At 35.6% G+C, this 25,213-nt stretch overlaps 1 protein-coding gene across 4 annotated transcripts in view; it reads right to left on the reverse strand.

The window, feature by feature from the left end:
- The window catches only part of GLIS1 (GLIS family zinc finger 1), a 222,662-nt gene that overhangs the window by 106,449 nt on the left and 91,000 nt on the right, over positions 1 to 25,213 (reverse strand). For all 4 annotated transcript variants that reach the window (XM_034415113.3, XM_087889740.1, XM_034415114.3 and 1 more), the window contains exon 4: positions 16,763 to 17,858. In XM_034415113.3, the coding sequence (XP_034271004.1) occupies positions 16,763 to 17,858 (1,096 nt within the window). The remainder of the gene's footprint in view (positions 1 to 16,762; positions 17,859 to 25,213) is intronic.

Consider the following 25,213-nt stretch of genomic DNA (forward strand, 5'->3'; position numbering starts at 1 on the left):
CTAGAGGAGTTTCGAAGGAGAAGATGGAGGACGAGATGAAAGTCATGCAGGAGATGGTAGAGGCCATTCATGTCATGGTGACATCTCCCGAAGAGGAGAGACATCAATAGAAAAGAGTAGTAAAAGACTCCTAGGAGGAGGCTGAGCAGTAGAGAAGGAAATTGGAGAGGAAGAGATACAAGTAAAATATAAGTTGAAATTGTCAATATTCCCCCAGCTATTCAGTAGCATCTAGCTTATTTGGGGTGTCAGAAGCAAAGTAAGCTTAAAGTAGCATTTGATTGTGAATTACCAAGAAATTCTAGAACTTTGGCTAAACTAACAAGTTAAAAAAATGTAAGAGGACAGAGGCAATCCACTTCCATAGTGCTTTTAAGAACATTTCATGGATACATGCATGAAATTATCAGAAACTGAATAATATGAAGGAGATTTTCCTTATTGTTAATACCAAGTGCTTTTCTTAATTTGTCCCCCACTTTCTAAAACAAAGCACAATCAAATTTGAATGAATGGAAGAATAAAACATTTCCTTCAGTTCACAACAACAAATATAGCAGCTAAGTTCCTTGGCTGAAGATAAGACTTGTACCTGGGTTTTCCATTGCCAGCCCAACACTTTAACCACTACACCAAACTGTTTTTTGTTAGAAAAAACACATAAGAATATCCAAATTATGAGCAGTCTTCATAGATTTAAAGGAAAGAGCATAACTGAAAGTTACAGATCGTGGCAGAAGAACATAAACAGAAAGGTATACTGTATGAACAATAATTAAATAAAAATTGAAAATATTAACTAAAAAGATCACTCAGGTAAACAAACTGGAAGGAACGAGAAACAATCAAAGGATAATTACAGAATTTCTTGTAAAGTAACAGAATGATACTGTACTTTAGAAGCATATCATGAGAAATTAGCCTGTGGATGCTTGAACTGGTATTTGTCTCCCGATACGAATCATTCAAGTAAATTACTTTATTACTGTGCTTAGCGGCTTTCCAACTTTTTCTATACAGAATCTTGTATACAACTGGCCAGATTAGTATTACCTTCAGAGGCAAAATAAAATGCCACAACACATTCATATAGACTGCAAGTGTACAATGATGGCCACCAATACACTGAACTGAAAAGATATCACCCCACAGTTATTTACCTGGAAATTCCACAATAGTAGATCTCAAGGGTAATTGTATAGTTCTGATTGACCTTAAAAATTCTACAAGGAATTCAATAGCCACCCAATAATGCCATTATCTTTCCAGCCAGACTGATTTTCAACGCCTACCTTAAAGGAAACATAGATTAAATGTCTTGTTTAAAGGACTTACTATGCAAGAAATACAAAGTAAAAGATTTCAATTCAATAGAGACAAAAATGCATTCCGTTTGACCGTGAAAGTTTCTACCTACAATACCAGCTCTGGGATTTATTTAAAGGTTTTGTTATTTAATGAGTCAAATGAATAGATGGTTCTAAACACAAGATTACTAATGCCATGGGATGGTATATTACATCTTGTCCTTTTTTGTACCCCAATCTCTTCTCGTATTTGATATTGGCTCTTTGTTCCAGGCTAAAGAATTGAGGGAAGGAGGGCCACTTTGCACATGGGTTAAAAAGAACTTAATGAATCCCAGAAAAAAGCATGCTCAGTAAAAGCATTCCCCCGTGGTTTTCTACATAAATTATGTGAACATACCATCAAAACATGATGATTTTTATTTTCATAAATAAGGCCATATGTCAGTTAAAACAGAAAATCTGTACTCAACTCTGATGTGGCTTACATAATACGTTTTAATTGGATGTTACTTTAATGTAAACAGTTTTATATAAAACCTGTAGTAAAATGAATTCCTTTTAAATTGTCAAATATTAGTCTCTAACTTAAGTTGATATATGTTGCATTTGCAATGCAGATAATCAGCAACAGGATTTAAATTCTGCAACAAAGTTCAACAAATATTATCACAAACTCATATGATCACATAGCAGCAATCAGAAACCTAATCTTGATGACCAGCAAGAAAATTCTCCTATATAGGAGGAACAAACACATTATAGGACAGTGACTCTTTCAAAATAGCATCAGAGGATAAATTAGGTTGAGATGATGCATCGCTTCCAGGGACTGATTAGGCACATGCATGAGTATGCAATAAGATCAAAGTAGCTTAACTTATACCTAGACTTAATTCTGGAAACAAGAAGTCAAACTGTTCATATTGAATCTGCCCAAAAAGTATAGATGTTTTCTGCATATATGTGACGTTTTACTAAAATTTTTAAATATTTAAATGCACAACTGAGAGTTGAACATATCTCATGGATAAAGGGCATGTTTGGGAGACCTTGTATTTAATTTCACTTACTTAATTTGTACACAACTGTGCTCTTTAGAACCACTAGAACTACTGCCCTCCTTTGCAGGGTGCCTATTTCCCCTCCCTGATAAATCTGTATTAGATTTAAAAACTATGTTGTTGATGTTGTTGTTGTTGTTGTTGTTGTTGTTGTTAGTTGCAAAGTCGTGTCCGACCCATCACGACCCCAAGGACAATGTTCCTCCAGGCCTTCCTTCCTCTACCATCCTCTGGAGTCCATTTAAGCTCATGCCTACTGCTTCAGTGACTCCATCCAGCCACCTCATTCTCTGCTGTCCCCTTCTTCTTTTGCCCTCAATCTTTCCCAGCATTAGGCTCTTCGCCAGTGAGTCTTTCCTTCTCATTAGGTGGCCAAAGTATTTGAGTTTCTTAAAAACTATACTTATAAACAAATTAACCTGGATGGTAGATTGCTAAAACTGATTTCAATGTAACTGCCATGTAAAAGATAGAAAATTAGAGTAATTACAAATGGTAAAGGCCAAATTGTTAAGCATATCAAACTGTCAGGTGTTGATCATTTATTATGAACAGGTTTAATTCCTGACATTATTTTACAGCATGGGACTGCTAAATATCAATGCATTTAGGCCTATGAATATTTTAGCTGCATTCATCACAAAGCAACAGAATGGATGTATTTCTTAACTAAATTAATGCCTGTCTTAACTTTCAAAGAATCTGGAGTGGAATACAGAATTCCTATGAAAAAAAATGTATTTGTTACCTAAATGCTCAAATCAAATCTGCATCTAAAAGTCTGTCTTCAATTGTGCACTAAGTGTGCACTTAGAAGGAGCTATCCCAAAATGTTGATCAGAATTTGGCTATAAGGTGGGTTGTAGCAAGCAACTTAGAATCATTTATCTAGAAATGGCTCTTTAAGGATGAATTGGACCACCAGCACAGTCCTTAGTGGCATCTACTGCAAATCTTTTCCTGTTGCAAGTTTGTTTCATATATCATTATGGCTTTTATAATGACAGCAGTGTAAATCAGCAAACCAAATCTGCCTCCAATGTTCTGTGTTCATCTACCACGCAAACTTTAACTTCAATACTGGGAGGCAACACTAAATGCATTTGCAAAGAAATCAATCTTCCTCTCTTCTCCTGATTTATTTGTATTTCAATGAATACTGTCTAGAGCAGAATGAAAGGGAGAAAACAATAATTCATAGCACCAAAGCCACAAAGTTTCCTCTAATAGCTAAATTAGATTTGTATGGAATGGCATAAATAAACCCATTTAAACCATAGTTGCAGTTTCAATCAGCGCAGAAAGAAATGCCTTACAATTTTACGGCTGTGAAATATACAGTTTTCCTGTACAGCCATTAAGTTATAGTAGGTTTCATACATATTAGTGAAGCAGAAATTGATCAGATGTTTCTAGCTAATTTTACACAGCAAAAATGTTGAGTCGGCATAAAAATAACACTTGGTAAATGAAGTAGTAATTGAAATTGGAAATTTCAGGGAGAAGCTATAAACCTTGTTTTAGGAACTGTTAAAATGATACCTGTTTTCTCCTAAAGGTTAAAAGCAGACTTTACATGCCATTATCAACTGACTATTAAGATTGAAGAAGGAGGACAATCGGACCTGCCAGAAAAACACTTTAATCAACCTGGAGATATTATGCAAAATGTATAATCATGTTCTTCTGTAATTCCTCCATTTCTCTCCCGTTAATAGCCCCCTCTGACTGGATTTTTATATATATAAAAAAAGAATATTCACAAAAAATATAGAAAATGTCATTTCTAGTTATCAATCTACCCTCACCTATAATCACCTGCTATAACTGATAAACTAGGGCAACAATTGTAGAAGTTATGAGGATATAGAAAATCTAATTTGTTTGTATACATATAGGTGAATGATGGACACAAATATCTAGAAATGCCAAACAGCATGTCCATGTATATAGATGCTTGCTTAAGGAAGAAACGTTGCCCTCTTCTTTCTCAGTAATCTCATTTGTATATAATTAGCTAATTCCTTTTCAATTAGTTAGAGCCACGTTTCCATTGAGGTCTCCATTTCTAACCATTTTGAAAGTATTTTACATCTGATATGCACAACTATGCTGAGAATTAAGTTACCCTAAGAATTGGCCTAAGGTTTTTAAATAAGATATGTGAATAAGACTGTTTAGTTATGGCTCTGTCATTCTCTCTCACAACTCTATCAGTCCAATGACGGCAATGCATTTACTGAATAATGCAAGAAAGTGACTTTTGTAGATACAATTTATTGAGGTAACACACAAGAAAATATTTGAATCACACTGATGTATTGTGAACATTTCAATCCCTTTCCAGCAGCAATCTTGGCAGTGTTGCAAATATAGCAATGATTCAGCTGGCAGGTCACAATAGATCATTGTGGCCAATTTAGAAAAACCGCTCCTAACAAGTCCTCTTTTCCAGAAACCAATATGCATTTGGAAGTGGATTATTAAAGCCAGGGAAAGTATAACACAACAGTTGAACAGCATTTTTGGAAGAACAATTTGAATTATTTTTTCATAAGGTTTAATAATTAGATAAAAAGCAGTACCATGACAAAAGTTATTAGCAATTATGGTTCAATTTAATAGGGCATTTTTTAATGATGTTTTCATAGACACAGTTGAATGAATACAATTTGGGAACACGTAATTATGTATATCCGTATCTTGTGAAACTAATTATACACCAATTGTTTTGACATTTTGGCACATTTAACTTAAAATGTGCTTCCTTGCTCCTCGGTGAACTTCTTGCTTCAGGATTTGCTTCATTACAAAAATGCCTCGTTTTTCATCAAAATGTTCTTTTATATAGGATGCGTATGAACAATGTGACCTCTATGTCATCATCAAACCACTGCTAAAGCAGCTAGAAGACAGCTTTAGAGGTAGATGTGGTGTTTTCCAAGTGAAGATAGGACAAGTTGTTCCATTTGGACAATCTAGAGGACATATAGGAGGCAACGTAAGAAGAGGATGCAGCTAGGGTGACATCATCCCTTTGTGTCTGGTTGCTAAGTTTGAAGGAGACCAGAACCTTGGCATCCACACCCATTCTCTTTGTGCTTTGTTCCCCTCATCTCAAACATAGGTGACCCAATCAACCTAAAAACAATTGCTGCCTCAATTGAGAGACCATGCAATCCAAAGCACAGCAATCCAGGACATTGCACACATGCTATTTCTGCTTCAGAATACTGGTTCTACTTATGTCGGTGCTGTGGGGTTCTTTCCATTTGGATAGCAGGTAGAGCAGTGGCCCCCAACCTTTTGGACACCAGGGACCGGTTCCATGGAGAGAGGTTTTTCCACAGACCGGAAGGGGCATGGTTTTGTGTGATGCAGGTAACACCCCGTGGATGGGGCTTCGGTTCTTTGCATGGTCCAGTTTCTGGAGTCCCAGTCCACAGCCCAGGGGTTGGGAACTCCTGGGATAGAGGATGGAGAGGAGTCTTTGCCTGTATTTACTACTGCTCTGTCTATAAGACACATGAAACCTGGTTTCCACATCTATTTTATTCACTGAATGGCAGGTTGACTTACTATATTCACATAAAACCTTTTTTTCTTTTTCCAAACTCTAGCTCTTCAACACTTATCCAGATATTGCATCTTAGCTGCCCAAATTGGGGCAAATTCTTGATAGTAGCCAAATGATAGAAATATTCTAATTCTTTGGTGCCATTTAATGGCTAATACATTGACAGTTTATAATCATTTGAATTATGTTTTTCACTTGTAGTACATCAAGGGTGACTCTAGAATTCAATAGTTGTAGCTAAACAATGATATAAAAAGTTCCGATTCTTCAGATTAAGTATTTTTATATACAGTATATGCATGCATACATGCATACACAATTATTCAGTCCAAGTTGGTTTTAGCTAAAATTATTCCCTAAAAACTATTTTTCTTTTTATTCTAGTACTGACCGTGAGCTGACCACAATGGACTTGGCTGGAAGATACATTTTACTCTCCTTGAATAGAAAAACAGAGTTGTTTTTCACTTGTTCTGTCGTAAGATCACATTTGAAAAAGGCGAGATTCTGTCACATTTCCACAGACCACATCCAAGTCAAAAAAAATCACAATCTCCAGTCACATCATAATATTTTAAAACAATTGTCCAAGTTGCTCAGTGCTCATCAAGGTGCAAAATGCTTTTAAAAAATTATCAGAACCAGATACACAACACAAATGAAACCAATATATATATTGCTATTGTGGGGAAAACAGAAAGAGGAAGTATTAGATATATTCTCCACCTTGAAAAATAATGCAGGATAAAAAAAAAATCCTTGTGGTTCCTGTTTCTTGAGCTGGCCCGCTAGAAGACTTGGCATTTGTTCCCTAGCAATAATAAAAGATATGCATGTGATCTTGCAGGAAGATTTCCCTGAAAGGCTGTAAGTAGTGGAAAACCCTTTCAGCCAATCTTGGTGTGAGCATCAGCAAATCAGGATACAACTCCAAGATGCTTAACCATTTTATGTAAAACTAAATCATGAGTAGACACACTGCTCTTGCTTATTCTTCAAATGCTATCTGGTGGCACTATCCCAAAGCATAATGAGCCACTTCAAATTAAGACCCGTCAGTGAAACAGAGATATCTAGCAACTAATCTGAAAAATAACTAATATGTTCAAAGAGTAAGGAAAAGTAAAACAAAAACTTTATTTTAAAAAAGGATAAATGGATCTATTTTTAAAGCAGTCATAAGAATTAACTAGAGGCACAATAGCTGTTGGATCATTTTCCTCAATAAATGAAAGAATAATAAATGAAAGAATAATGTTTTTGATTCATTTGTTTAATTGAGTTCTTTCTCTTCTTGTTTGGAGAAGATCCTGGTTTTGGTCATATTTCTTCAGAAATATTGAAAATTGAGAAGAGTTCTCAAAGTTTTGAGTGCCACTGTATAATGGCATTGCCTCTTCTGCTTGCTAACCTAATTTGAACTGGTCTAGTCTAATACCTGGATATAGTCTATCTGCAATGCAAACCATAGCCTTTAGAGGGGAGACATTCACAACAATCCAGTGACTGGATGTGAATCATAGTTTCATTTTCAGCAAATTGGCAGATGTTCAAGAGGAAAACAAGTGCAGAGAAGATTGCTTTAATAATCACAGAACACTTCAATTTTGCCAAGCAATTCTAAGCATTTCGCCAACACTATCCAAATGTCCATGATAAGGGGAAATAAACAGAAAACAAGAAGCATTTATAAGAAAAATTCAGAGAAATATCCAAACTTATTGTTTCATGTTTTCTTTTTTCCACCCGCTGAATTAGGAGACCTAATATTCCGTGTCTTTAAAACAGACAAATCTGTCCCCCGAAACAGAGTGAAGTGACAATGTTAGAATCCTGGATAGAGATTTTCACAGTGTTTCTCGCTTTTATCGAAGTCGTCTAGCTTGTCATTTCTCCAAACTGAAACTCTGGAAGCAATGCTTACTAGTTCCTGACCCGATTCCCTCTCCTAACAAACAAAAGGTAGACAGTCAGGTAACTACGCAAAGCCACTATCTTCACAAGGATGCATCATTCTGCATCATTCTGTAACTTAGACACATACTACTGTGTTGCAGCGGCCACTCCAGATGTTGATGGGTCAGAACTGTCTATATCCCACTGCCTGCCCTGAGCCTCTTTAACTGGTCTTCTGCTAAGTGTCAATGCTAGTCCAGCTAGCTTTGTATGAGCAGCAAAAATGTTTTGGTTGGTTTTGAGCAAAGCAAATAATTATAAAGATTTTCAGAGGCTTTCCCGATCTGATGTCTGGTTACTAGGGAGTAACTGCCACTGATTGTAAAGAGCCATATTAAATAATGCATAAAATCAAGCTGGAAAGAACATTTACCTTTAAAGTCACTGAAAACAATTCCATTCAAAGACAGCATGTACTTACTGTTCTACCTGTGAGAAGAGAATTAATGGCATTGTTAAAATATCACATATAAAAAATACCAGATTGGGGAAGTCTTTTTTTTATTAACAATGTATGATCAGATTTGATTTTCATAACCAAGGTGAGTAAATTACTATAATCCCTTACAGTAGTTAAGAGAACAAGAGATTGGAAACACTTGAAGGAACTTGAAATACCAAGACTTTTGGGTGTGGGGGGGGGGTTGTTTAAGAGATTTCATGCCAAATCATAAAAGAGCCTTACTCAACTCCCCATTTTAACGTTTACCTATACAGTGAAAGAATACCAACACAATTCATAGACGTAATCATTTGCAGACCTGGTAGGCACTCTTAGTTGACATAAATGAAAGATTTATTGTTGGGATGATGAAACAAAGAGCAAGTTGTGCAAACTTTAGTGAGCTGGATTATGAAAACATGCCTTTTCCATTTCCCATTTTTAACTGCTTTGGGTGCAGTTTCAAAATAAAGGCCAAGACAAGTTATACAGAAAAACAAGTTGCATGTTATCTGAGCGCAGGAGCCTCTTTGTATACAAGTTATCTCCATACTTAACAAAAATAACATAAGAAATGAAGAATTTACACTGTTTACTAAATAGATCTAACTCAAAATGTGCAGCACAACTCTTTTCTGCAACTAGCATCAAAAACATGAATGATAAAGGATCACATTAATTTTCCCTTTCTTTTTGAATTCACAAAGATAATTTTTTTCTAAATATGCCTGCTTATAACTCAAAATTCAATAGAAATTCATTATCACTTTCAATTACTATGACAATAAAATTCATTTCTATAATCAGTTTTCTATAGTCTACTTTTTATTTATTTATTTATTTATTTGATTTGATTTATATGCCACCCTTTTCCGGAGACTCAGGGCGGCTTACAATGCGTTAAGCAATAGCCTTCATACTTTTGTATATTTTTTACAAAGTCAGCTTATTGCCCCCACAAACTGGGTCCTCAATTTACCTACCTTAGAAAGGATGGAAGGCTGAGTCAACCTTGAGCCTGGCAAGATTCGAACTTACTAATTGCAGACAGCTGGAGTTAAATTACAATGCATTAGTCTGCTGAGCTATCCAGGCTCCTATCCAGTCTAGTATTTCTAAAACTCTGATTTATAATTCTTCATTGATCAAAGTGTGTGTGTGTCTGTCTGTCTCCCACCCTCCCTCCCTCCTCCATCCATCATATTTTTGAATCACCTATATCCCTCACAGAGAGATAGTGCTATTAATACTGTACCTCACCCCAGTATTATCAAACCATTCTATCTGCTTCACATTTTAATCTGTTACTTCATGAATTATTTCTACTGTAAGAACCCAAAACAATTAAACATTAGTCAATTATAATATATGGGGGAAAATATCTGCTTCAGCATTTTATTTCTTTCATAACATGTAATACACTTTGTAGAAGTAATATACCATTAGAAAACTATTTTGGACTGAGCTTTCCTAAAGAGAAACTCAAAACTGAAATCCTGAATTATAGTCTTCCCTCTTCCTACCACCAGCTAGCATTTTATTTATTATTCATTATGGCCAAGAGACCCAAAATTTGAAGTATTAGAATTTTTTGGATCTATCCATGAGAAGACTCTGTGTGTAATTACAGAATGTCAATATTATACTGCATACAAAGAAAAATAGAAAATACAAAAACGATAAAGGAAATTTTGTTGAATGTCCCTGGGAAGGTGTTGAACAAAATTATGAATAAGAGAAAGTCACATCTGGCAATTGCAGGGTGGTTTTAGTGTGGTCTACAAAGCAGATTGTTCTTCAACATTTCATTGAAAAATGCATAGATGAGAGAAAGAAAAATTTTCACATTTGTTGATTTACAGAGAATGACAATAAATAGACTGCTTTGTTAATGGTTCAACTGTGAATAGAGAAGATGACCAGCTTTTGTAATATCTCCTTAATTGTTTAATGTATTTATGCATAAACATATATGGAATGCTATGCTTGTGGCACTATCAGAGACATCCTGGTTAGAGTGGGAATGTGCATATACTTTTGCAAGCAGATAATGATATATATATTTTGGCTGAGATCCTGGAATGATATGCAGCAGAGACGCTAACTGATTCCTTGAGAATGCCCCCAATACATCAACTGTATAAAGGCTATTATTATACATGCTCCTCCAATAAGTGTCATGGCTTTTTTTCAGGCATATGCTGCTTGACTCACAATTTCTACCCTTGTTAAAGAGAGAGATACACCTAAAACAACATTGGTCTGGTAGTTGTCAGATGGACATTGCATACAGATGGTAAAATAATTATTAAACAAACCAATTCCTGTAGGTGAAAGATGCCACTTGCTATGATGCTTGAATGTGGTCTCTGTCCTACAGGGCAAAGCTAGACAAGATGATAAACATCGTTAACATCTATGGCCCTTGAAAAAAAAAAACATTCATGGAATGAAGGAGGAGTGTTGCCAGGACCGCCGGGCTCAGGAAAACCAGGTTCTACTTTTCTTTCCTGCCATGTTTCTGACAAAAAAAGAGCTTTCCTCACATTTGGAATTAGTCCTAGAATGTTTTCTCCATGTCCTGCTGTCTCAAAAAGATACCCCCATTTACTTATTTTTTGTAATTCTTCCCACCATGTGACTTAGCAGCAGATTCTCTTTGGTTTTCAGAAAACAACGCAACTTCAGATCATTAACGCCTACTTAAAATGTTGCAGTGAGAACTGCAGTAATCCCCTTAAATATTTCTTAAGATTTTATGAATCTCATCCCAATGAGTATACTAGTAAGGGTTAAGAGCAGTTCTTCTGTACATACTTTTTGACTAGAAGGAAAGCATGAAGGAACAGTCCACAGGTACAGGTAGTACTTGATTTATGACCATAATCAGGACCAAAATTTCTTTGCTTGTTGGAAGCTGGCTGGGAAGGTTTCAAACCCATGATTTCCAGACACCGCCACCTTTGTAATACAAGCTAATTGCCAAGGGGCCAAATTTTGATCATGTGGCTGTGGAATGCTACAACAGTTGCAAGTGTGAAGACCACTTGTAAGTCAACTTTTCCAGCATTTGGCAGTTTGAATCTCACTAGGCTCAAGGTTGACTCAGCCTTCCAAGGTCGGCAAAATGAGGACCCAGATTGTTGGGGCCACTATGCTGACTCTGTAAACTGCTTAGAGGGCTGTAAATCACTGTGAAGCAGAGTATAAGTCTAACTGCTGTTGCTGTAACTTGAAACAATCACTAAATGAATCATGGACTACCTGTATATAAAAACAACTTATTCAAATATCTTTATTTCTTCTTTCTTCCAGAAAAGATCACTCATCACCAAAAACATTTCAGTACTAAATATGGACCTAAGGTCAGTCTGAAATGGGTCAAGACAATCCTCTTATATACTCATTACGTGCCAAATTCTTTTATCATTTGCCTTGGCTCCTAAATAAACCAAGGAACTCTATGAAAATATGTTCAGGGACCATCCTGTTAAACAAATGTAATAATCTCCACATTCCCTATATTAACTAGTAGATGATCACAGATAGTCCTCCAATTATGACCGTAACAGAGCTCCAAATTTCCATTGTAAATCACGATGGTTGTAAATCAAGGCACCCACATAACTAACATGATTTTATGACCTTTTTTTGTGATCGTCATTAAGCGAGTGCCATAGTTGTTAAGCGAATCAACATCTTCCTATGGGCTATATTTTGCTGGAAACAAGACAAAAAAGACTGGAAACATGCAAAAATGTCATAAATCACAGTCACGTGACTACAGAATTCTGTAACTGTGATGGTTGCTGAACACCTCTAATGCAATCATGTGACCATGTGTGTGTGAATGTGTGTGAGAGAGAGAGTGTGACATGTGTGCATTTGTGCATGTGCAGCTGTTGGAACTGAGTCATAAGTAGCTGTTGGGAATCTAATTTGAAATTTGAATGGTAACTTCGTGACCAGTCGTAAATTGAGGACCACCTGTATAAATCCCAATTCAAAAAACAAAAATCTGCAAAGAGCCATCAATCCCACTGGATCCAATTACTGGATCATTTAATGTTCTGCTGGGCTTGTTAACCCACTCTCTGGGGGAAAAGGGGGGATCACATAAAGGTAGATTATAACTGGAAAAAAATTCTGATGAAGACATTTAATAGAAGTTTGGTTTTACAGGTAGTCCTTGTTTAGTGATCACAATTGGGACTGACAACTTGGTCAATAAGCGAAGCAGACATTAAGTGAAATTGCAACTTCAGCTTTCCTTCGCATTACAGATATGCAAAGGTCGTAAATGCAAGGATTGATCATAAAGTTACTTTTTCTTCATGGTTGTAACTGTAAATGGTTGCTACATGAGGTAGTCAATTCAAGAGTTATCTGTATAGGTGACAGAAACGGAGGTATCTGTGCATCAGAAATTGGGCACTTGTCTATTCCTGCAAATATTTTCAGTAACCAAGCATGTTATTTGCTATCCAAAAAGTTTCTTTTTGCATCATACTATTCATCTATTTGAAGTAAAAATTGAATTTAATGAGTATTAGAAATTGTTACTTAAATAGTAATATGATGACTGTTAAGTATTTCACTACAATTTATTATTTGGCTTAAAGGATGGAGAATAAAGTTCAGCATACTCACATATACATACATAGTTTTTTTAAGTGAAATAACTTAATTACACTCACAAGCAAGAACTTAACCACTTTTGTATAGTATCAGGTTCATTAATCATTATTATGCAAAACAATGGTAGGACAAAATGTAAGGGGTTTTTTTAAACTTGAAAACATTTAAACGGTCTAATTTTTGTTCTCAGACAATCAAAATTCCTATAGTCTGGGACATCAAATATAAAAAAGCATCAAATTAATCTTTCAAAAGTTCAGGTTTTAAAGGCATTGCATCATTATTTTTGTTAGCTATCTTTCTGATTATAATGCAGATGAGCACCAAATTTAATAAAACTAAAATAACACAAGCTATATATGAAGCATAACAGGATATTGCAGAGAGATTAGGTAGTTTCCTTCAGACTACTTACACAGCTCAAAGAATAAAGACAGAACGAACAAAAGCAAAGCATAACATAACCCCACATAAATGAAAGGACACAGCGTTGAAAAAAGAATACATCGATTATACATTTTAACTGAAAATTAAAAAATATAAATTTTGGCAACAAATCCAGGGAACCCAAAAATATCAATAATGCCTTTATGACAATTTGTGTTCCACTTTTCCCACTCTCTGTTGCTGAGAAGGGAACATACTGGCTAAATTTAAACCAGCTGTAATGATGAGTATTACAGTTGGACTGAAGGGGAAGCTTACCTCATGAAAATACATTGTGGAAACTGCTGTTGGAAGATAATAAAAGGATTAAGTGCCATTTTAGTGGACCATTTACTTTTCAATCAAAATGTCTCATGAATTTCCTGTTCTCAAGTAGCCTGAATACCAAAATTCCTTTGTCTATTACAGTACATAGTAGCAAAGACTGTCATAAGAAATTAATAATTTTACATAGAAGGGAGCTTTTATATATACAGACAGCAAGCTACTTGTTGCCAGCTTCCCTTGAATCTGTTCAACACATATTTAACCAACAAATGATGTTGATCAGACTGGAAAACTATCCAGTTTCAAATAAAGCAATAAGACACTGGAAGCAATTGGGAAGGGGAGCATCTTCCAAGAAAAATCATGAAAGTATTTAATTTAGACTTTCTAAAAAAACAAAAGAAGTTTTATTTTTAAATGAAAATTGACATTTGCAAAATCATTATTCTTTAAATTTGAGGTGCACAAAAATATGAGTAAACTGCAATTACACTACAGCTTGCAAATAAACTCCTAACCAACACTAATTTTTGAAGCAGTTTACCCACTGCTTTCTTAGTTTAAGAATTAAGATTTTTAAAGTATTTTTTAAAAACTAAGCTAATATTTAAAGAAAATCCATTTTGATCGTCTACAATTGTAGTTTACTTTGGGGCTGGACTGTAAAAAAAACTTTAATTATTTTAAATATTTAACTTCTCATTTCCTTTTTAAAACTAAACGTATTTTAATAGTTTTACCCGTAATTCTTCTACAGTCATTAAAAAAACAGGACACCAAACATTTATTTTGTAATACTACATAAAAACTCAATTCTGATCGGACAAAATACCCGTTCAAACGTACTGAATTGACTACACTACTGACAATTGTTTGTTTATACTGAAGAGTATACTTGAAGTAGTCTAATATCTAAACCCATAGACTAATACACTATTTATAAGCGTCTACAGTGCAATTTACAATTATAAATACTTCCAGTATTACCCATTATATGAGGTTAACGTAATGACATAAAGATTTGTGTGATGTAACTGAATAGAAAGGTAACATTAAAAGCTGCCACATAATAAGTGCCAAATGTACACATCAGAGGAAAAAATATACAACATGTTTTCTGTTATTGAATAATTCCATAGTTCTGTTCCACCTATCACTAAACTTTCGCCTGAAACTTTATTTTTAAATTATACTTTTAAAAGAGAGACTGTTTTCATATACCTTTTAAAAGCAACCTCCTATGTGGCTACACACGCACACACACTGTTGAATAATCCAAGCATTTCCATAGTTTCAGATTTCTAATTTAGGAATACAGCACAATTATCTTATTAAGACACAATGAAACTGGAGATTTGAATATGTCTGATTCTTCCCCGTCTCTACACAAACTATTTGTGCTGCTTAGTGTTAGTGACGATTCTTGCAATCTTAATGTTTTTTCTAAATGCAATAACAACATCTACTGCAGTGGAAAGTTATGTGTACTACTTTATTATGCTTGGATTCTTGTCATGAGTATATAAGCCACATAATTTACCAGTATGAGGTCAATGGAAAGATTTAAAGGATGTTATACACATAAAACAGTTTAGGATGGGCTGGATAAGAAATAAGCAAAATCCCTGTTGTTTTAATCTTTTGAAAATATAGCATTCAGTGTATTGGGCATTATATTAGGTAATAAATTATATAGGAATATTTAGAGTAGAAAAAATAGATAAATACTAATATAGAAAGTGTATAAAAACAAAGTATGTGTGTAATGAGGCATTATGAACTATTCCATGAGTAGAAGAAACCACATACACTACTTTTATTTTTTAATTATTTCATTTTCTAATACGATCATCTGCATAATGAAACAGGAATATGAGAAAATAAGGCTGTCAGGAACGTATTCTCATCACAGTTAAGAATATCTCAACATTATTTCTAACCATAAGACTTTTCTTCTTAGGAACAGCATTTGGGAAAAATAAGTCCAACAACACTACCATATACCCCTTCAATAAAAAGTACATCTTAGTTTGAAAAGAATAACTCTCACTCCAAAATCTGACCAGTATTGTACTTAGGGGGTATTTGTTTTTCCAAAACACACTCAACCACAATCCTATGAATAAACACCAATTCTTCAAAGTGATCCTTCTTGATGACATTTAGTGCAGTTATTCCTTTGTAAACAATACAATTTGGGTAGCAAACAAATGTTCTATATTTCACAACTGAGTTTGGAAGCTTGGTCCAATCTTGCTTTGTGGTTACCTACTTTATTAAGAGTTTCATATTATTGCCACTGAACTGCAAATCATTAGTTTTTATTTTAATTTACCACATAACTAATAATTCAACTAGAGACAATGCTTCTCTCAACATGTTGGCATTATGGTGTAGCTTAGATCTGCCTGATCAGAGAAGGACAGCTATAATAGCTCTCTTCTGAAAACTGTTTTTTATATATATTAAATGAAAGCCATCCTGAAAGTTATATAAGATGCTCAATTTTAGTCATTAATAATAATTACTAGGATTTTCTTTTTTTCTGCCATCTATCATTTCAAAAGCTTCTGTTCAGTTGGGATACTGTTCAAAAGCAAACTGGAAAAAAAGCATTAAAATGCGCTCCATGTTTCTTGATTTAAAATATCACCCAAGGCACATTGACTCTACGCTATGTTTAACTCTTCCAAACTGCTTTGAACATCCTGTTAATTTTTCAGTGGCCTTTTCAAATATAAACCATTTGTATTTAAAAGCTAAATTTGTTGCAGTGGGCAACAAAATACAACATGCCAATATTTATGAACAATATTTATATTATTTCCTCTCAAAAAAAACAAAATGAAGCGTTACTATAGGGTAATAGCATAATTCTGATAAAAGAATAGTATAATAAAAGAGTAGGTTTTTGACAGATAAGATTCTGCTTCATAATATCACTATACAAGTTACATAAAAACCTGTAATTCCTATTGGAAGAATATTTTAGAAGACAGAAAATGGGGGGGGGGAGATGCAATTCCAGAGTATTTCCAGTCAAATAAATACATTCCAGACTTACCATACACTTGTTTGGTTTTTCTCCCGAATGAACTCTCATATGGATTAGCAACTTGTAACGAGCATTGAAAGGTTTATACCGGCGAACACAGCCTGTCCAGAAGCAAGTGAAGTCCTCTCCTTTCCTTTGATCAATATGAGTCTTTTCTATGTGCCGAACCAATTCATCTTGCTGATCATAGACAGCACTACAATCAATCCATCGACAGATCTGCTTACCACTGCTGGCCTCCTGCTCATCACCTTCACTCATCTGAAGAGACTTTGGAGACATAGAGGCCTGTAAATGCGTTAGTGCCCCTTGAATGTGGTTTTGCTGCTCGTGTAAATGATAAGGTGGTGGCAGCTCTTGGTGATGCTGAAAAAGACTGGAGGCAGAAGTATATTCATCAAGTGGTTCTTGTTTTAAGAAATTCAACTTCTGTTTGCTATGTAAAATATCTGGCTGAGGAGCAGAAGCAGTATTCATTATAAGGCAGAAGCTTGCATTCTCTCCTGTGTGCTGCATTGGGGAATGGTCACAGTCCCCTCGGATAGTTTCAGTGGAAACAGGGACAAGGCATACTGAAGGGGAAGGAATATGGCAGTGGTTCCCAGATTGCGAGCAGGACTGGGGGCGAGAGGGTTTCTGAGCACTATGAAGAGTGATCTCTCTAGGAGAAGAGGAAACACCAGCTGAATTAGTCCACAGTCCATTCACACAGGTAACCAGCGAGGTCTGGGATGTGCGGATGATAGTTGTAATATCAATCCCATCAGCAGAAGATGGCAGCACTGAGATGCATCTCTTCTTCAGGTTGCTTGCCTGTTGTCTACTTGAATGGTGAGGGCTGTTGAGTGACAAGGAGCCCAGGGAGGGGCTATGTTCATTATTAAACAACTGCGATGAAAGTGAATTGGTAAGGCTATTGTGGTCAACTTCAAGATGAAGGCCGCCTGAGCCTTTCAGTTCCATTCCGTCAGTAATCCCTCTCTGTGCAGAAATCTCAGATAGGCCTTTATAATCACCCAAGCACTCCTGTTTTATATGCTGAGTAGTGTGACTTCCATTCATGCACGGAGTGGTAGAATCTGCCAAGTCTTGGAATTGGAGAGGCCTGCAACACAGTTTCATGGATCATCACTAGCATGTTGAGAATTTAGCATTTCCATGCAAGGTGCAATATCAATTAAACTTCTAAAAAAGGGTTGGTCTGAATTTTTGTGCATGCTATCCCTCTATTGCACTATCTGCATTTGAACATTTTTGAATAAAAAAGAGTGCTATCTCTGGGAAGGTATGAGCAAACTGCACTCATACTAACTAAAGTACCACAGTTTGCAAAATTCATATATTTAACGCAAGTTATGGATTCAACAGATAACATAGGCAAAATACAGAGTATTAGTTATTTTCAGATCTTTCCAATAGTACAATTTAGTTCAGCTCAAGCAGAAATATCAATAATGTTACATTTATTTTAGGACTCTGGTATCAACTTATATGATTAACCAATTTTATTAGCCATTTAATAAAGCTGTAATATTATTGCTGCTCACATAATCAGATTATGCAGTGGTTAAACTGGTGTTAAGATTCAAACTGAAATGGGGGTAAGAAGACAAAACAGTTATGAAGATGCAAGTTGGATATGGAACAGATTAAAAGTACTGTATCTCATCAATTAATACTTGTAATATGTTAAAAACTTTGTGCTTGTTGAGACCTTCTGAAATTGTCTCTATTTACTATTATTAAAAAGCATTTCTTTATTTTCCCCGATCAGTGACTTGTAGCCAATTTCATGAAGCATTAAGATAATTTATTTAATAAGCTTGCCTGCAGTACAAATACGATTCTGAAGTAGGTGGCAGAATTCTTAACTACAAGTTTTGATTTGAAGATATATCCATTAATAAGTTCTGTGTTTCTCTCTCCCTCCCTCCCTCTCCCTCCCCCCTTCCCCCTCCCCTCCCTCTTTCTCTGTCTCCTCTCTCTCTCTCTGTTTGGGACAGTTTCCAATATGATAACTCTAATAAATCCCACAAATGCAAAACATCTTCTTAAAAAGATTTAGAATATTTATAATTCACTACAGTTTCTTTTAAAAATATCTTTATATTTTATTATTACAATGACTTACATGAACATCTCCTTTTAGCTTAACACTCTAATCCCTGTATAATGTTCCATATATTCTTGATATAGAGCTCTAAAATATTAATTTCAGAATTCCCTTGGTTCACATTCATCTCAAATCATGTCACTGCTTTTCCTTTAAATTTATTTACCAACTTCCAAAACAATTTTACATCTATTGATATTGTTCTGCATTTGAACTATTTTAAATAAAGTTTAGTCATCCCTTGATCTCCATGACTACATTCTCTGCATCTTTTTTCTCTATGCTGTTATTACACAATAATATGCAGCAATTATTCTCTTATATGCATTTTTTCTCATCCACAGTCTCTTTCACTTCATTATTCTACCAAGCCTCCTTTTTCATACTTCCCATTAGTGTAATTCCATACATTTCTGTGATACTCATTTCACTCTGTGAAACTTAAACTGCAAATAATAGAGCTATGCAAATCCTTCAAAAGAATTTTTAGAATCCACAGGAGTGTGAATCGGCCACCTCTTCTAAATGGCTAACGCATCTACATCTTTTTGAGGCTTGATTGCTGCTCCTGGCTCTGTGGATAAATATATAATTTTCATATCATTTTTAAAGCAGAGCAAAATAGCATACACTTCTAGAGATAGCTAGGAACATTTTCAAAGGAAAAAAAAGATATACCACATTAATAATTAAATTTTTAAAATGTTCTGAAACACCTCTTCCGAGGGATTTACACAGCCATAATAAGTAACACAGCAACAGGTCCTTCCAATCTTTTTTTCCCCAGCCAATAAAAAAGCATTAATAAAAGTACTTTTTTTTCAAGAGAATATTAGGATAAGCTACTAGTTTCATAATAACCCTTCAGATATGAGTTCAATGAAGCTTCTTCCAAGGTAAGGAGGCAGTAGTTTCTGCATCTGAAGCATCTTTAAAAAGATAAATACTCCCTCACTTACATTTCCTCCCTTCTATACACTCTTATAATATCTTCAGGAAGAACAAATATATAATTTGTGCTTATGCTACAGGCCAAAACTGGGTAGACTCACTCACAAATCTACCCATTCTGGTCCTAGACACTGCTCAAATAAGTAAGAAACTGCCAAAGTCTTAGATGAAAAGACATCAGACAGCCCTAAATTTTTACTGGCAGGCAACTGGCTAAAATTGTTAATTTACCAGTGTGAGGTAGCCTCTGCAAAAGAACATGGTTCCACCAGTAGGAAGAAGATGAATCCTCCATTCTTACAGATTAATAGTTTCAGCTGTTTGGCGCATGGGATTTGCTACCACATCATAGTATAAAAATCATAGTGACTTTGAAAAAAATTGTAATAACATCGAGTTGTGCAACGTTACATCTGGGTAACAAAAATGAAAGGCATATGTACAGAATAATCATAGACCCTGGCATAGAAATATTACATGTGAAAAGTATCTGGGTGTCTTTTTCAACCACAAGTTAAATATGAACCAGCAGTATGATGCAGCTAAAAAAGCAAATGCTACTCTAGAAGCAGACAGTCCAGTTTATGAGATGCCATTGTGATTCTATTCCGCCCTAGTCAAATCCCACCTGGAATGCCATATCCAATCCTAGGTATCATAACTGAAAAATAAGAGACAAACTGGAACAAATCCAGATAGTAAACTACCTAGAAATCTAGTCCTATGATGAATCTGGATATCTTTAGCCTACAGAAGAGAAGATAGAGGGAAGATATGATAGTGGTCTTCAAAGATCTTAAGAGCTGTCACACAGAAGAGGAAGTAGACTTTCTCTTTATTGCCCAGAAATTCAAGTTCAGAACTAAGAAGTCAAAATTGCAAGGAAACAGGTTCATGCTACACATCAAGAAAGATGTCCTATGAAGAAATGTCATTTGATAGAAAAGGCTATCAAATGTGAGTTTTCCTTTCCTAGAGGTCTTCAAATGGGGCCTAGATGGTCAGCTCTTAGAGATGCTCTAGTGGATTCTACATTAAGTAAAACGTCGATTGGTTTAGATCAAGGGTGTCAAACTCACCACATCATGTTGCCATCATGTGATGTATTGCAATGTTTTCCCTTCGAGGAGATGGGGTAGGCATGGCTGCGCATGATGTATCCAGTCCATGGGCTGCCAGTTTCACACCCCTGGTTTAGATCAATGTTTTTCAAATTTCATGACATTAAGATGTGTAAGATGAGATTTCAACTCTTGCTGGATAGGGTATTCTGGGAGTTGAAGTCCACATATCTTAAGCTGCCAAGTTTGAAAAACACTTGTTTGGATAGTTCCTTAAGACCTCTCCTAACCCTATGATTATATGATAATAACCCAGACACCTTTTGTGAGAGATTATGGGGAGGCAGTGAAAAGAATGAAAGCATAATAGACATAAACAAATAAGTGTTACTAGTGAACCTTTCCTAAAAGTCTTATAATTCTCATTAGAGCAACAATAAAGCAAACAATTGTTTAACTTGAGAATGTAAATTTTCTAGATTAATCAAGATTTATGGACATCATGTTTTGCAACATGCAGGTAGTCCTTGATTTACAAGTACAACTGAATTTTCTATAGAAAAAGAGAATAAACAGCTACTGTATATGTGGAATACTATTCTTAAATTAAGAAGGAATGAGAAAAGGAAAAAGGTTTAGAGCACATTAGAAAAAATAGATGATTTTATTAGTAACATCCATTTTTTTCTGGCTACAATATACACCAAATATTTTTTTTTAGGTTTTCCTTCTTCTAGAGTTCAAAGATTGCGCCCTTTTCTGGATCGGGACTTCCTACACACAGTCACTCAAGCACTCGTCACTTCTCGTCTGGACTATTGTAACGCTCTCTACATGGGGCTCCCCTTGGGGTGCACCCGGAGGCTCCAACTGGTGCAGAATGCGGCCGCGCAGGGGATTATGGGAGCGACAGGGCGCTCCCATGTGACTCCTCTCCTGCGCGAGCTGCATTGGCTTCCGGTGGACTTCCGGGTGCGCTTCAAGGTGTTGGTGATCACCTTTAAAGCGCTCCATGGCTTAGGGCCGGGGTACTTACGGGACCGTCTTCTGCCACCAATTGCCTCCCACCAGCCAGTTCGCTCCCACAGAGAGGGCCTCCTCAGGGTGCCGTCGGCCAGACAATGTCGGCTGGCGACCCCCAGGGGGAGAGCCTTCTCTGTGGTGGCACCTACCCTCTGGAACAATCTACCCCTAGAGATACGAGTGATCCCAGACCTCCGGACTTTTCGTCGGGCCCTTAAAACCTACTTCTTTCAGTTAGCCGGGCTGTCCTGATTTTATGATGGGTTTTTAAAATTTGAAATTGGTTTTAAATTGAAATGTTTTAAATTATGGGCCAAATTATTTAATTATTTTAAATCTATTTTAACTTTTGTGTATAAAGTGTTTTACTTTGGCTGTTCACCGCCCTGAGTCTGAAAGGAGAAGGGCGGTATAGAAATCTGAAAAATAAATAAATAAATAAATAAAGATAAATACCAGTAATAGAAATTCTCTGGAATGTCAGAAGAAATTTCCAGGAATGGTCAAACAAGCACAGCAAAGTATACTTATCATGTATTCAAATTATTTCATTTCTTCTTCTCTATTGCAAATCTTAAATTCTGAATGAGCTATAAATTTAAGGGATGCTGACAATAGTAGCAACCATATGTTTGTTTTTAACCTCTGACAGGACATTTTCTTGAATTTATTTATAAAGTAATTATACACTAAATTTTTAAGAATCCACCTCTCCCAAAAAATAGCTAGTTACAGGCATTAACACAACTCCATTATTTTTTCGTTTGTAATGGCTTTCGGCTTGAAGCTAAATGTAGCCAATCAAAAACTCTGCTAGCATTCTTTACTAACAAGCACTAGTGAATTCTACATCTTGAAATTTCAACCAAAAAAAAAAAAGACAGCAAAATATTTCATGAAATTGTTGGCAATTCTACCTAAGATAGAGCATTCTACTCTACTAAATACTTAAAAAGCGTGTTTAAAGCAGAGATATGGTGGATGGGAAAAGATGTCAATCCATATATGACATCACTATAAATATGGTCCTTATAGCTCACTCACTCACTTTTAGATAATTTCAACTCCAAGGAAATAGGCTAAAGAAAACAGCTTAAGGGTTTTGTTTAACATAAGGCAATGTGAAAAATGACAGAAAATGTCAACATCTTTCTCTCCTTTGTCTATTCTAGAGAAATTTACTACAGCTATGCAGTGCTTAAGACTCCAAGGCAAAAAGATACTTTGGAGTGTTCCAGAACCGTCTGCAGCTCCTTAAAGCAGCTACAGTACATCTTTTTCCAGGGTCATGCAGCTGCCCTTTGCAGTCTCTTTGGGCCTTTGAATCCAAAGCAGTGTGCTGGCCTAACATTTGCCATTTAAGTGCCATTTGGGAAAAAAAAAAATTCAAGACCTGGATCAGCTACCATCAGATCAAGTTTCAAGGTATTTTACACAATTGAAGTGCACTTACATTTTTCTTCGACTGACTTAACTTTGTTGCAGATTTGGTTTCATTTTAGCATGCAGCGTAAGAATATTTTCCAACACATATGCAGTGTTGGATTTCATAGGGTAGGAAGTGTTAGGCAGGCTGACAGAAATAATCAGACAAACTGACAGATAAAATGATTGTACCCAAACGGAAGTAACAAGTACAATGTAAAGAGGATGGATTCATTTGTCTCCATTTACTATGAGTTGTAGGGAGATAGTGCACAAGTTGGTCCCTAAAGAAACCAGCACTAAAATTGTGCTTTCAATATTAATGAAAAGCACTGCTGGTATTGATGTTATATATTCCTAGTAATATATTGCTACTACGAGATAATCTAGAGTATTTTTATACACTTAAGATTTTGATTAATCAATCATCAAGGGAAAGCCTAAACAGAAAAATTATATCAAACTAGTATAAAACACAAAGACATTAATGTGTTCCTTGGATCCATATTAGAAAAAAGGTGGTTATTTCAGCACTAGACAGTGTTTATTAGATGTTTTGCCAAGCCACAACCATATTATCAGTATTATCTAGGAATGCCGGGTGCAGTCATGTTTCCAGAAGCTTTCTAAAACTCTAAACACAAGTGATGAAATTAGGCTGAGGCTATCAATTACAAGTATAGATCACAAGTCACATTCAGCCATCAATTACTTCTTGAATTTCACTTTGTGAAGTCTGGTTTGTTAACTAGCCACACTGTGAATTCATAAGAACATTATACAGATAATCCTCTACTTACAACAGTTCATTTAGTGGCCAAAGTTACAGCACTGAAAAAAGTGACTTATTACTGTTTTTCACACTGTTGCAGCATCCCCTTGGTCACGTGATTAAAATTCAGAAGCTTAGCAACTGACTCGTACTTATGATGGTTGCAGTGTCCCGGGGTCATGAGATCACCTTTGACGACCTTCTGACAAGCAAAGTCAATAGGAAATCCAGATTCACTTATAAACTATGTTATTAATAACTGCAATGATTCACTTAACAACTGTGGCCAAAAGGTCGTAATATGGGCGAAGCTCACTTAACAAATGTTTCACTTATAGCAACATAAATTTTGGGCTCAATTGTGGTCGTAAATCAAGGACTACCTGAAGACTGAATTAAACTGAAAGAATCAGTGATATGACCCTCTTTTAATATAACTATGACCTCTAATAACAAATTTATGTTGACTTGAAGCCCAATTAATTTGCAGTTTCTTTCAGCTTGCAATGGGGACATCTCTTGAGAAACCTACCATAATAACTTGGGCTTCCTTATCAAACAATCACTTACTTTAGAGGGTTTGAATACAGTAATAAATAAGGAAGCTATTACAGATGTACAACTCATTTGTGCTGTGAAAGACAAAGTAGAAGCACTGACTTCTGAAGCAACTGGAGCCTCCTAGAAAACGTGGTAGTGATGGTTGATAAATCAGAACTTTTGGACTGGGAGAGAAAGATTTTGATGGGAAATATGTTCCTTGAGTGTTGGATGGTTAATTTTGCCTTTAAAGGAATCTGAAATCTTGGACAGATTTTAGCAAAGAAAAAGAAGAGCTTAAACCAATGCTTTTATAACTTAACTGGAGGCTATCATATAAAGGCTTCTTAAGGAGCTGAATAACAATGAACATCTGACCTGTAAAAAAACCCTGATAATTCATTTAGTTTCAGGAATTTCTCCAGAATTATCTTATCACCTGACTTGTCTTTTCTTTATGTTTTATAAAGTCTGTATGTTTTAGAAATCCTCCTAATAGAATTCTGGTTAATACATTCACATTTATTTCTCTCTCCCTCTCTCTCTCTCTCTCTCTCTCTCTCTGCCCCCCCCCC

Source organism: Pantherophis guttatus, chromosome 3 (genome assembly GCF_059756535.1).
Source record: "Pantherophis guttatus breed Tessera chromosome 3, ASM5975653v1, whole genome shotgun sequence".
In the NCBI taxonomy this organism is placed as follows: domain Eukaryota; kingdom Metazoa; phylum Chordata; class Lepidosauria; order Squamata; family Colubridae; genus Pantherophis; species Pantherophis guttatus.